Source organism: Arabidopsis thaliana (assembly GCF_000001735.4).
Source record: "Arabidopsis thaliana chromosome 1 sequence".
In the NCBI taxonomy this organism is placed as follows: Eukaryota; Viridiplantae; Streptophyta; class Magnoliopsida; order Brassicales; family Brassicaceae; genus Arabidopsis; species Arabidopsis thaliana.
Window position 1 is genome coordinate 16,686,594 of NC_003070.9, and position 15,311 is coordinate 16,701,904.

The window sequence follows — 15,311 nt, forward strand, 5'->3', positions numbered from 1 at the left end:
TAGAAAAAATAATTAAAAACATTTATTTCACTTTTAATTTTGTTTTGAAATTGAAACAATTAACTAATTGTAAGAATTATAGAAAATATATTTTTTTTGAACATAGAATGTGTTGTACATTTCTTTATCTAATTAATAATTTTAGAAAAAGAAACAAAAATAAATAAAAATAAGTTTTTGAATAATTTATTGTCAATGATAGTCAATACCGGTCAACGTTGGTCAATATTGGATTTTGACAATTTATGCATTGGAATAAGATGTTCGTGATGTTGACCATATATCACCATTTAGTTAATATATGTATGCATGCAATACATTTAATTTGTTTACTTGGTTGTACATTCTTAAATTTGGCATGTGTCGTTATGTATTTAGTTCTAGTTCGTGAAGCTGAATATGTTTTTTCTTAAAACAAATATGTTTACTAATTTAGAAATAAGGATAAACAAGTTTTTTTCTTTCCTTCACAACAAAAAATTATTAAGGATTTTCATTTTCTGCTTTACCTGTTTTCGCCTCTTCTTTTTTTTGGACATTTTGGGCCTACGGAACTCGTATTCTTTTTTTGTTCAATGAAGTTTAAAAAAAAAAAAAAAATCACTAGAAACTTGTCCGGATGTGAGCGAAATTAGAATACAATTTACGAGATTAAAATTTACTTTAAATATAATATCTATATTCTCGTACTTGTCTAGTTGTCTTTGAATACAAAGCTATACTATATAAATATTTTACTTGTATGAAACCAAACCGTAAGTCCCATGCTTTTACACAACTCTACTAATTTACTTCATTCGACTTGGCCTATGAAAGTGATGGTCTGATAGAGACCCTTGACAAAATTGACGACAAAAGTCAAAAACTTTCTTATTACCAAATTGATTTCTCGATACATCAATGTACTGTGCAATGCTATTAACTTCTTTTATGTGGAATCAAATATTGAAATTGTCCCTGACTAACGAATACAACCTGTGCCCTGAGGTTAAAAGTAAATGAAAAAATCACTTTATAGTTGGAATCTTGTTAGTTAAAAAAAGTTATGCAGACCAATGAATTTTCTGATCAAAAGAATCCCAAGACAATAAGTCCAAGAGTGCGCAAGTATCATGACCTCCATGAATTTGCAACTGGTCAGCCTCGAAGCTGAACACACTGCTCTCTATACTGATCTTGCTCGATCCTTGAGCCGATTTCAACTTATGTTCATTCATGGCGTATCTTAACTTCACTGAATTTTCCCAGCGCCATGTCATCTCGTATATCTTAATCAGAACCAGGTAAGGAAAAGATGACTTTGGTTCAGATTCTAACATAGTTTTCGCTACAGTCTCAGCGAGTCTTGTGTCTCCAAGATCAAGAGATGCACAGAGAATCGGTTCCCAGATATGAGAGCTTGGTTCAAAAGGTATCTTGTCAGCAATGTCCTTTGCTTCATTGATCATACCGACTCTGCAAAGCAATTCGATTATACAGGCGTAATGCTCGTTCCCGGGATTAACTCCATGAGCCTTTTCCATTGAAGAGAATATCTGAATTCCTTCATTAACAAAGCCAGCATAACAACAAGCTACTAAGATACCCATTAACGTCACTCTATCGGGTTTCAGACTTTGGTTCATCAGCAATTGATTGAAAATGGCAAGGGACTCAACTGCTCTACTGTTTCTCGCCAAGCCCATTATCACTGTGTTCCAAAAGATCAAATCTTTTCCATCTGTTTTGGCAAACACTCCCATTGCTAAATCAACTGAACCGGTTTTGAAGTACATCTCCATGAGTGAGGTAGCTACTGCCGTATCCAAATCAAACCCTAACTTAATAACCAAAGAATGAACGTCTGCTCCGTGATCTAGCATCACAGCATTCATTGAGCTCAGAACGCTACTGAACGTGAACTTATCAGGCCTAACACTCTGCGTCATGGCAAGGATAAAGAGCCGAAGAGCATCTTCTCCACAACAATGCCACGAATAGCTACCGATCATGGAATTGCACAACACTGAATCCCATTTCTCCAACTCTCTAAAAAGTTTAACCGAATCATCCAATCTGTTACATTTGGAAAACATATCAATCCCAGCTCCTAAAACAATACTGTTAGATAAAAACCCCATCTTGATACAAAGAGCAAGAGCCTGCTTACCCTTACTCAGTTCTCGTAAATCAGAGCAAATAGACACAACCATCGAAACTGTATATTCATCAGGTTGAATCTCCATTTCTCTCATCAACCAAAACTGATCCAAAGCCACTTCCTTATTACCAGAATCGGAACAAGACAAAATCAAACAGTTCCACGAGACAACATCTCTATCCTCCATAGTTAAAAACACCGATAACGCGTAATCAAAAACTCCTAATCTTCTATACATATCCATAACAGAGTTCCACACAACCAAATTATACCTACTCACACCACTACAAATAGCATTACCATGAATCTGTTCCCCATGTCGAACACAAGTAACAAGAGAAGCTAGAATCGAAAAAGTAAACTCCGTTGGTCTAATCTCCCATCTCTGCATATCGAAGAAAACCCTAATCCCATATTCATGAAACCCACAAGAAACCAACCCTGAAATCATTGTATTCCAGCTAACAACATCTCGTTCAGGCATTTCGTCGAACAGGTCAAGTGCGTTATTGAGATAACCATTTTTAAACAAACCCTTTAAGCAAACGTTCCAGGTTATGGTGTTCTTATCAGGAATATCGTCGAACAGTTGGAGGGCATTGATGACGGATCCGGATTTGAAGTAGAGCTGAAGGCAGCGATTTCCCCAATAAGTAGTGCGTACGAATCCAGCTTCCAGGAGCTGGGCATGGACGATTTTGGCTAAAGTTGGAGACTTTGAGAGTAAAGAGCGGTTTACGAGACGCGAGAAGTAGAGAGAGGACGGCATGCAAAGTCCATGAGCTCGTCGGAGCAGTTGGAACATACATGTGCGGATTTTTATTTTATTTTTTTCCAAAAGAAAACTCAAGAGAAAGAGATGTAAGAGATTAAATTTAATATGCTTAATTCATATTGTTTACAATTTGTATTTTAAAATTATAATTTTTCTTTTTTATTGTGTTTATGTATTTTACAATAGTATAAGTATCGGAATTATATGTATATAAGTATCGGAATTATATGTAGTGGTGTGACAAATTTAATAATGACAAATTTATAATGATATTAACCGCGGACCTATATTTTCATTAAATAAAAAATAATTGAATATTTTTTAGGATGATTTAATAAATTTATATTATTGTTTGATTTAAATGTATAATTTACCGTGAGACGAAATTTTATAACTTAAATTTTAAAGTTTTAAGTTGTATTTGTTTATTTTGTTAAATATTTAATATTATATAATTGTATTTTGATTGTTGTTTTTCAGATTTCACCCGTAATACACCATCCCATATTAATATCGAATTTAACCCGTCATTGTAGGATTTCACACGTGGTAGTATTTAATTGTATAATAATAATTTGATTGTAATTCTAGAATTTCTCTGCATGGTTGACAACTATTATGAAGACGTTTGAGCTTGGTGTGAAAGCGAATGAGAGGTTGTTTAAAATTTACCGGTAGATAATGAATGGCCGTGATACATCACCAATAAATTGATAGCGTGACAAACCATAGCAGACTTAATAGGCATAAGCTTATCATGTTGGAGTAGAAACAAAGCATACTGTTTCGAATCGGTTCAAAATACAAGAAAAATGACTATATAGTTAGTTATTATAATTAATTGATTATGGTAACAATGCCGTAAAATTTTAAACAAATTAATAACAATTGATTACATATCTTATATATAATTACATGTATTAAAAAAAAATCTTTAAACTCTTACTCTAGTCCTCTTTTGAATATATAGTGTACACGGTGGGTTACTCGAAAAGATGGATGGCTAACGATGATGACTCAAAGTGGATTAAGTTGAAAACCTTTTGTAATGGAAACAGAGTTGTCTCTTAGGGAAACCAGACGAGGTCCAAGCTTAACTTAGGGTGGTTAGTTTTATAAGAAAACTTTGATTTAAATTAAAATATATTGGGGGTTGTTTACATAATTAAAATGTCCACATTTTAAAAATCTCAATTTTTGTTCACCAATTGTTTTTTCTTTTCATTTTTTAAAATTTGAACTAAATAAGTTTCCATCCCATGCACGGTTAAATAAAATTATTATTACTTTGGGATGATATTTACAATGTATAAAAATATATTATAATAATGATAAAATTTAAAAGTTTATTGATATGGTCACCATGTAATTTGAAATCTTATCAATCATACCATGATTTGTTTTTTGGTGGAAATCAATCATAACATGATGAGATTATAGTTTTACTGATAATAGCTATTATTTATTAAAAGTAAAAATAAGTATTTTCTACTGTATGTGAATGGTATGATTCTTTTATTATTATTTTTATACAGTCCATACAACATCTTATTTATATCATGGATGAAGTTGACAATGTATTATACATATTGCAAAATTAACATAATGTTTCAAACATTTGAAAATTGTATATTCGTTTAATTCCTACCTACAGTACATTAGCGACAACATAAGTTAATAATTCACCATGTCTGTTACTTAGGTTTCATTTAATTAATAAAATTATTATTTTTGGAAAATTATAATGTGAAAATGATATTAATATTATTTAAAATTTATAATTATTTATAGACAACTCATATTATTCGATTTTCTCTTAATATATTATATTTCAAAAATATAATGTAAATATGACACCCCTCTATTTCAAAATATTAGATGTTTTACACTTTAAGGTATGGGCCGGCCGGGAGTAGCGTCATCTAATTTTGCATCAACTATGGTTATATTCTTTGAACCTCTTAATCTCACCACAAATAGATTTATTCTCTTCCATACAAACACGGATCATCCGATAAAGATTTTCAATAAAATATGTGTTACATCTCGACATTGTCTCTCTCCTCAATTGTAGGAGTCCCACAAAGAAGTTTGATTCAAGGTTGCTTGCCTAACGTAACATACAACAAAGAGTAAAGTCATGAAATGAAGAGTGAGATCTGAAGCGTTATCATCTAAATTTTAAGGAAAAAATAAAAGCCATCAATAAAACACATAGAGCAAAATGCTTGGATGACATTAAAAGGTATAGAGACGTCACAAGATGTTGAAATGCTTAAAATTTATTCTTATTAATAATAAACTCTTTTACAAGTATTATCTCGGTTCTTACTTGATCTAATCTACCTAAAAAATCAAACCCGACTAAGAATAACTAAGCCTTAATTCTCTCCTCTGTTTCTTATCACTAACCCGTGAAGACCAAGAGAACTACACACTCACCTTCAAGCTCTTACAATGCTTTGAAGTAATGTATCAAATATTCTAGAGTGCTCAAGGCGGCTCCCTCTTTATCCTAGAATACTTATACCTATTCTCCAGAACCCTAAACCTAGGATCTCCGAGATTCTCTTGATATGGAATCTTCCTTGTTTCCAAGCCTATTTCTTTTCTTATTCTTCGAGATGATATCTTTTATATCTTCTCGATGAATCTTGTCTTTGATACCACGCCAAGCCAGCTTCCATTCTTGGCTCTCCACATCATCCGCCACAACTTGCCACGTCTGCTCTTGCATTCATGTCAGCAACTCAAGCGTCTGATGCAACTCGATGCAGCTTCCTGAAATCCATCAACGTTCTGATCGCCATCAGCTGATTGATCAAACTCTACATCTTCAATCTCCCCCTTTTTGACTGAGTTTGATACTCAAGCATTCCTCCATTGATATAACCTAAAATGCAATCAGGAAACACAACACACAGCCAGTAGACAGAATCTAGAGCCATAAACTAGCATAATCAACATATTGCAATTAGTTTTAAAAACCCTATTTTTAAACATCTTATTACATACCGTGATGATACAATCACCCGAGCAAAGCATTGTTCTGGTCTAAATAACCCTAGACCCAAACGATAAGAACAAACAAAACCAATTAAAAACAAATACTCCCCCTCAAATCATGTGCCCCCTTAGTCATAGATCAAAGTTCCCATACTCATCCGCAGTTCTCGCATCATCTCCCCCTGCTTGAGTGCACAACTTAGTCAAAATTTTCAATAAGAATTATTATAACAGAAGAGCAGAGGACAGAGGCACATCACTTACCTGCATCTAAGGCAGCCTGCAGAATGGTGACAGCCTGTTGCACAGCTGCCCGTAGACCCAAAGGCGTGGCGGGTGCTGTTGAAGATGCTACCTTCTTGCCAGCTGACTAACCTTGTGAAACACTGGCCGATGTGCGCTTGAGTATCTGGATGTCAGGATGTTGAGTCTGAATCAAGCAATAAATGAGGCTAGGAAACGACAGAAAGAAGTTGGAGACAGACTTCAGAGCAAGTTGAAAAACATGATCATACACCACTTCTCCAAAATCAATCGCCATTTTGTGAGCTATGCGATAGACAAGCCTTCCTCTGTCACTGCTCACATACCCTTCCTTTGTTGTGGGAGACCAATTTCAACAAGATATCTTGAATAGATTCTTCCAGTTCTCTGAAAACTTATTCATGGGAATGTTCTGCAGATTTTGGACTCGACCATCGGTCAAGTACCGAGCCACCTCATCATAAACCAACCCAGCAGTCTGAATGCGTTGAGTTCTGGCCCCGACAGGTTTCTGGTAAAATAGAGCATTGATCTTCGCGTGTGAGAATTCACACTCGAAACCCCTTACTAACACCTTGACTGAGTCCCCTTCCACTCGAACGGAAGGTAAGTTGGCCCAGAATTCATAGACCACCTCGTCCTAAAATCCTTGAATTCCCGTTACTGTGTTGAGAAGACCCGCCTCAGAGATCACATCCGTGATCCATTTACCAGCCAGAGGATCCAAATTCAGTTCCTTGATCATTTGTCGACGAGAGAAATACAAGTACCTTTGTTCAGCGAGAGGAGAACTGAATTTGAACTCCTGAAATAGATTGCTCCTTCTAGGACCTGAAACAACAACTCCCTTTCCTTTCTGTTGTTTCTGTGACAGGAACTCCTCACTTGGAGTGTCTCGTTTGCGCTTCGCCAGACGCGATGTCACGGATGATACCCCTAGAACTTCAGTAGACATTGGCACAGAGTTCTGTCGGTTTCTGACTGGAACGATGGAAGACGAATCGTCCTCATCATCATCACTAATATCCACAAGTTCTACAGGAAGCTGGACATGTGGAGCAGTCTGGTGATGAAGCACGTCGCAAATGTGGCCCGCCGAAATCTGCATGCAGAACCAACTGATTGTGAGGAGTGCTCACAAGATCATCCATCAGATTTGGGCTGTAGCTTTCTGATGCTATGGATGAAGATTCATATCCCGAAGACTCGATTCTAGATTGCACAAGACCCTTGAAGAACGATTTCATTTGCACAGAATGATTTTCCTTAGAGATCAGAGTGAGTTCTCTAGAGCACGCAAGAGACTTTTCACTTTCCTGAGCGGTTCAGATATGATCCTCAAAACCCTAGCTTTTTCCCTCCAATCAATTCCCGCATGATGGACTTGCACCTCATAAGCCTAAACGGCCCAGATGAACTTAGGCTCAGCATACATGACAATCTGAAACACTCAACAATTCATTAGTGCTCACTTGCAAATACACATCCATGTACACTCAATTAATCAATAACCACAATATTTTCAGTGATAATTTAGCAAGCACAACTTTCATCATGCACTTGAACAGTGACCCAAATAGTCAATTGATACACGCGAGTACCTACATGTTTGAGCGCACCAATATACCTTTCACTTGTGACCCGGTTCAATCCATTGTTCCCATCAATTGTTCAGAACTTAGCAAGAAACTGTCACAACCATTCAGATCGTTGATAGATCAGCTCAATGTTCAGCGGCTAGTCTTTCACACTGTCATGCCTTCAGTTCTAAACAATCAGGACAACGTGTAACAGGCAGCTGGAATTTCCTTTGAAGATAGCTTTACCAAACAAGAGCTTGATGATATGTGTTTTTCGAACTGCTCCCTCTTTTGTTAAATCAGCAATATCACTTAACTTATCAATTGCTAATATTCAAACTTAGTGATCTTGATACACATTTTTTTTTTTGTGTATCAAATCCATTCGGTTGGTTGATCTTCTCACCTCTTTGACCTCCTGTTAGACAGCAATGTTTTACGTCTGATTTGAACCGGCATGACAGGCAGCTATTTTCCACATAATTTTACATAGTGCTGATCCTCTATTCATCTTTAGATTTCCGTGACCTGTTCTCACTTTATATCCCTGTTTTAGATCAGCACAACTCACAACCAATTCATAGTTCACATACACCAATGGAAGGTCGCAGACTAATAAATCTGTTGAAATCCAATGGTTTGGTAAATAGATCAGCTAGTTGATGCTCATTACCCACATGACCAATCACTATTTGTTTTGCCTCAACAAGTTCACGAATAAAATGATGCCTAATATCAATATGTTTCGTGCGAGAGTGTTGAACATGATTTTTTGCTATGCTTATCTTCAACAGTAGATAATGAAACACTCTTCTGTTTCTTGTTGTGCCATGAGACCATGTTGTTTCCCATAAAGAAGCATCCTCCACTGGTACTCCATCTATCTTCCAGCGATCCGGCTCAGTCAGCATCAAACTTCTGGTAGTATCGTTGGTGTAGTACAAGCCCAGGTTCACAGTGCTGTTCACATACTTGATTATTCTCTTTATTGCCAACATATGTGAGGCCTTGGGTTTTGCCTTATATCTTGCACATACTCCCACAGCTAAACAGATGTCTGGCCTGCTTGTAGTCAGATAGAGTAAACTCTCGATCATCCCTCTGTATACCCGCTCATCAACATCCTCTCCTTCTTCGTCTTTGGACAGCTTATCAGTCACATCCATTGGTGTTCTAGCTGTTTTGCTTCCTTTTAAACCATATCTCTCAACCAGATTCTTGGCATACGTGCTTTGAGATATGAAGAAACCATGCTCTGTTTGTTTGATTTGCAGACCCAAAAAGTAGGTTAGCTCACCACACAGACTCATCTCAAACTCCTTGGTCATACTTTAAACAAACCTTTCGACATACTCTTGACATGTTGAACCAAACACTATGTCATCAACATATATCTGAACAATCAACAGACCATTGTCATCCTTCAAAACAAACAGAGTCTTGTCTACACTCCCACGAACATATCCTTGATTAACCAAGAAGGTAGTGAGACGTTCGTACCATGCTCTAGGTGCCTGTTTTAATCCGTAAAGGGCCTTTTTAAGCTAGTAAACATGGTTTGGATGCTTAGAGTTTTCAAAACCCTTAGGTTGTTCCACATATACTTCTTCCTGAAGTACACCATTTAGAAAGGCATGTTTCACATCCATCTAATGTAATTTGAAGTTTAATGCACATACCATCCCAAACAGAAACCTGATTGACTCCAGTCTTGCCACTGGTGCAAACGTCTCTTCAAAGTCAACGCCTTCTACTTGAGAGTACCCTTGAGCTACCAATCTAGCCTTGTTTCTGACCACGAGACCATCCTCATTGATCTTGTTTTTGAATATCCATTTCGTACCAACAACATTTGAATCAGCCGGTTGAGGTGTTAAGTCCCACACTTCGCTGCGTTTGAATTGTCCTAGCTCTTCCTGCATTGCTGCTATACAGTACTCTTCGATCAATGCTTCCTTATGATCCTTCGGTTCGACACTAGAAACAAAACATGCAAACTGAACTATTTCCGCGTTAGTTGGTGAGGTAGTTTGTCGCTTGCCCGCGAGTTGTCTGTAGTCTACTTTCACGTTTCTAGTAATTCTTCCCCCCTGAATCTCTCCTATAACATCAGTTTTGGAGTGATTCCTATGCACTGCAGCCGATTCATCATTCTAAGAGATATTCTGTCATTTATCAAGTATCTGTTCTGGATGACTACTTTCTTTACGAGACTTTTGAATGGCAGAATCAGACTCATGATTAACGGATTCACTGTTGTTTGTTGGTTGAAGAACTGGTAGAACTGGAACATAGGTATCATCAAAGCTTACATTGATTACTACTTGAATCAGTCGCGTGCGCTTGTTGAAAACTCTGTACGCTTTGCTTCTTTCTGAATACCCCAAAAAGATTCCTTCGTCACTCTTTGCATCAAACTTCCCAAGTTGATCTTTATCATTCAGTATATAGCAAGTGCATCCGAAGACATGAAAGTATGTCACTGTTGGAGTCTTCCCTTCCCATAATTCATACGGAGTTTTGGTTGTCCCTCGTCTGACATACACCCGGTTGATGATGTAACAAGCAGTATTAACTGCTTCATCCCACAAATGCCGTGGTACATCATTTTCGTGTAGCATTGCACGAGCCATCTCCTGTAGTGTTCTATTCTTCCTTTCCACTACCCCATTGTTGTTGAGGTGTTCTTGGTGCAGAATATTGATGAACAATTCCCTGATCATTGCAAAACGTGTCGAAGAACTCATTCTGAAATTCACCACCATGATCACTTCAAATTGTTTCAATACCTGCCCGTCCGTTCTTTAATTGGAGAGCTAGAACTCGGAAACTCTCAAATGCATTTGATTTTTCTTGCAAGAAACGAACCCACGTGTAGCGTGTGAAGTCATCAACCATAACAAAGATATACGTCTTGCCTGCTCGGCTCTGAACATTGATTGGCCCCATTAAATCCATATGAATCAGCTCTAGGGCATGGGTAGTTCCAATATCCTGAACCACTTTGTGATTAACTTTGACTTGTTTCCCTCTATTGCATGGTCCACACACAAACGAACTATCAGAATTCAGCTTTGGCATTCCTCTGACAATCTCATGATTTGCTAGTTTGATCAATGTCTTGAAGTTCAAATGTCCTAGTTTCTGATGCCAGACCTTGAAATCATTTTCCAAAGATGGGCGCAAACAAGTGGAATTAGATGTCCACATGTAGCAATTGTTTGCAGATCGTTGTCCCTCCAGCTTGACTGACCCCTGCTTATCCAATGCCCTGCATCCAACCCTAGTAAAGGTAACATCAAGCCCTTCATCACACAGTTGGCTTATACTTATGAGATTTGCTTTGAGTCCATCCACCAAGAATACATTCTTCAACTTTGGTTGCATTTCCCCCTTAGTGACTCATTTTCCTTTGATTTTCCCTTTAGCTCCATCACTAAAAGTCACTTTTCCTGCTGATACATCCTCATATTTTAGCAAATTTTTCTGAGCTCCCGTCATATGTCTTGAACTACCACTGTCAAAATACCAAGGCTTGCATTCGGACTTGTTAATCTCAGAGGTGTACGCAACGTTGCATTTTTCAGTCCTTTGTGTGACATTATCTGCAACAACACTTTCAACACATTCCGCCTTTGTGTGTCCATATCCTTCACAACCGTAACACTTCATTTCTTTGTTTCTGAGAGTAGGACAAACAGATGTTGAGTGACCAAATCCCTCGTATCCAGCACATTGCCTAATCAGATTTCTGCTCAGACCATACAAGTTGATTTTGTACCTTGACGCTTCCTTCCAGTAGCCACATTGTTTATCAACAAGTTTCTGGGTCTGTTGTAACGTACCGTGGTGTTGTGATTTCTCCATCACCTTGTCGCAAGATCTCACCTGATAAACTGTTAGTAGGTGTCTGCTCTGATAAAGGTATAGAGACGTCACAAGATTTTTTTTTTTTTTTTTTTTTGGTAGAAGAGGGGAGACTAGTCTCCCATATTATTAAAACTAAAACAAACTACAAATCCGAGCGTACTCGACGAAGGCGCGCAGACCCAATAACGTCATCACTAAAAAGCGGCTCAACAACATCAGGAACAGAAACAAAAACATGAATCCCAATGGGCAACAAAAACGCATAGTTCGCTAACCCGTCAGCAAGACGGTTAGCTTCCCTATACACGTGAGAAATACGGACTATCCAGTCCTTTAATAAAAAGCCATGGCACAATCGTACCAGGAAAGACAAAGGGTGTCGTTCGCTAACCCCTGTCTTAAGAAAACCAACCACCAAAGCTGAGTCTACCTCCAACTCCACTCTTGTCACTTTCTTCTCCCAAGCAAAAAAAGGCCATAATAGACACCCCATAACTCCGCCACCGGAGCCGTACGCCGTCCAATGTTAAGCGAGAAGCCCCCAAGCCACTCTCCCTCTCTATCCCGTAACACTCCTCCCGCCGTAGACAACGTCGGGTTACCTCTTGAAGCCCCATCCGTATTAAGCTTCAGCCACCCCTCCGAAGGCACACTCCAACCAACCAATATATCAATGCTGCCGACTGACCCCGACGTTCCGTTCATCTTATTAGTAGCAAGAGTGACCTCCTTAGCGGCCTCCTTGATAAGACGCGTTCTATCTCGACACTTACCCCGCTTGTCAAATTCATTATCACAACGCCACTTCCAAGCCCACCAAACTGCCATCGTGAAAACCGTAAATAGAATTATATATTTATGTTTAAAGTAGATAGAAATATTTTAGGAAATCAGTTAAGGTAAATAACAAATATGGTTAGTTTAGAGATATTATCTATATTAAATTTGGTAATTAAATCATTAATTTCGTTTTTAATTATTATTTTTAGGTAACTTTTCCAAAAATTAATGTTATCCAAGATTAGAACAGAATTAAACATGTTATCGAGGATCCGAACAGAGTTAAACCGGGTTATACCCACCCATTTGAATTAATTGTTGAATTATGGCTCAAATCTCAAAAATTATCTTCAAAAAAGTGATACAAAATGTATATATAGATATTTATGACAAATAATTTTGTATCTATACTATTAATTGGGAAGCATTGTGTGAACTACAACATTGTAAGGGTAGTTTAAAACTAAGTAAATGATTTTTTTTCATGGGTAATTTAGTAAATAAACAACTACTTCAACTAAATAAATATCTTGAATTTTGCTTTAAAAAAAACGAATTAAATCAATAAATTAATATCTACACAATATTTTCGGAAATCATTTAAAAACGTTTCCATAACATATCAGACTATTTTAATTTTAATTATATATATGTAAACTTATTTATTTTGGTAATATGTTATTAGATAAATCGGAAACTTCAATCTAATTTAATAACAAATTCTCATTTAGTTTAGATTTAATACAATTTTCTTAACAAAACTATGTTAATTGTTTATGATTAGTGCACATAAAATTTAAACTATGATTTAGCATATTCAAAAGAGAATTTTTGAATTTTAGATTTGTAATTATCTAGAAAATGGTTTCAGTATATATTCAACATTTTAATTAGAATTTAAATGATATAAACGTTTAAAATATTTTTTTTGTAAACACGTAATTTTTATTATTTTAAAAATATATCACTAAGCTAAATTTGAATTATATAAAAAAAAAAATTTTTAAATGTATTAAAATAGTTACAAGCTTTTAAAATATTCATACTTCTAGATTCGATTATTTCTTTTTTTTTAAACAGTAAAACAAAGTTTAAATACCAATGTTTAAAATTTTTAATGCAAATAGTCAAAATGAGAACAATCAGTAATATGATTTTTTTGACAAATCATTAATTGTATTCGAACAATAATGACTACCATATTTGCGATAATGCATAAGGATAAGTTTAATTGAAAAACATACCAAAATTGTTGAGATCTAATTTTAGCTTTTAAAAAAATATTTTCGTCATCCTAAATTTAAAATATGTAATTCAGATTAGTTTTTTTCAGTAAAGCTAAGATTGAATCCAAATTAAAATCTAATTTTGTGTACAATCTATCTCTTAAAAATGTTATGCATACATTCATATTGCCTCACAATCAATCTAGAATATTGATTCTTTAAAAAAAATAGATAGAGATTCATATGTAAATTACTTTATGTTCTAATGATATTTATCTCCTAATTTTACTATCCATTTACGCGTATTCTTATGGATTTTTCTTTCAGGGTAAACACTAGATTACAAAAAACTAGCCGGGTGTTGGTCAATATTATACCACAGATAAAATCATGGAATTAACAATCAAAATATAGTTATACAATCTGAAACAATAAACAAAACAAATATAACTTAATTTATTTTTTATTTTTAACTAAAATCAACAAATTTATCAGTTTATAAAAAATAAAATAAAAATTAGCCCGTGGTACCCTACGGGTAAATCACTACGATTTCATGAGGTTACAATATCAATTTATAGAAATTTTGACTTTTAAAATATATTTTATATAATTATTGAAAGGTATACACTAATAATCGGTTTTATATAATTCAATATTATAAATTTATAAATCATAAATTATTTTTAAATATATTGATTTTTTAATATATTACAATAAGAATATTTAAAAATAACAAAAATAATATTTAATTTTACGGAATGAAGTTTGTGGATGTTGGATTTCGTATCCGGCCCAATACGCGGTCTGAGCCCAGCAGAGGGCCCATCGAGAGATGTAAGCCTGTTTAAGAAGCCCATCGGTTCAAAAGTCAGATTTAGCTTTAATTCGAGTAACGGAAGGATCTCGAATTAAAGACGCTCATTAATTGCTCGAGCTAGAGAGTTCGTAACGTCCGAAGTAAACGAAGCGAGATTCCCGGCGTAAAATCAGCGTAGTGATTAATTCATTTGATTCGAAATATTTGTATAAATGTAGTCCAATTGCAATTGTAGAAGGACGAATGATTTGCCACTGAAACTATACAAAAATAAACAAACACTTTTCTGATTGATCCTTGTTCGTTTAACAAGTCTTAAGATCCTCGAAACACGACCACGAAATTCTGATTGTGGATTCCGACATCCACAAAGTTACCAGGTGGAACGAGTTTGGGTTGATACTCATACGGGACGATAATCTACGAGTGTAATCTTAGAATTAACAATTTTAACACAATTATACAATCTTAAACACTAAACAAAAGAAACAATATTTACAAAACAACTATAACTTAAAATTCGAATTTTTAGTTACAAAAAAATCGAACAACGGTGTACCGCGGAGTAAAGTTTACATTATATCATCTAATTGATCAAATTTCAAACAAAAACAATTAATTTGTATATACATCAAACTAACAAAAATACACAGATTTTCCAAATATCTCTATATTATTCCACAAATCGAAACAAATCTAACATTCGATTTACTATGCAAAACACAAATGAAATATAAATAATATAAATTAATAAAAAAATTTAGTTATTGTATCATAAATAACACTATACATTTTTCTATGCACATTATAATTTATACACTACAATATCTTTCACTAAAAATGTATTCGA

The 15,311-nt window shown here is 35.4% G+C and overlaps 1 protein-coding gene and 2 pseudogenes across 3 annotated transcripts; all 3 read right to left on the minus strand.

Annotated features, from left to right (window-relative positions):
* Positions 1-836: 836 nt before the first annotated feature.
* On the minus strand, positions 837-2,970 carry AT1G43980 (Tetratricopeptide repeat (TPR)-like superfamily protein). The gene has a single exon (NM_103524.3). It carries the CDS (start codon positions 2,943-2,945, stop codon positions 1,044-1,046), a length of 1,902 nt encoding a protein of 633 aa, NP_175064.3. The 5' UTR covers positions 2,946-2,970; the 3' UTR covers positions 837-1,043.
* A 5,362-nt stretch (positions 2,971-8,332) lies between these two features.
* Positions 8,333-11,626, minus strand: AT1G43990 (annotated as a pseudogene; the record flags this gene model as incomplete). The annotated part of the gene is made up of 1 exon: positions 8,333-11,626.
* A 343-nt stretch (positions 11,627-11,969) lies between these two features.
* On the minus strand, positions 11,970-12,463 carry AT1G43995 (annotated as a pseudogene; the record flags this gene model as incomplete). Its single annotated transcript has 1 exon — positions 11,970-12,463.
* Positions 12,464-15,311: the final 2,848 nt, after the last annotated feature.

Coding starts and splice junctions, on each gene's coding strand:
- AT1G43980 (NM_103524.3), bottom strand. CDS start 2,945: ATGTTCCAACTGCTCCGACGAGCTCATGGACTTTGCATGCCGTCCTCT.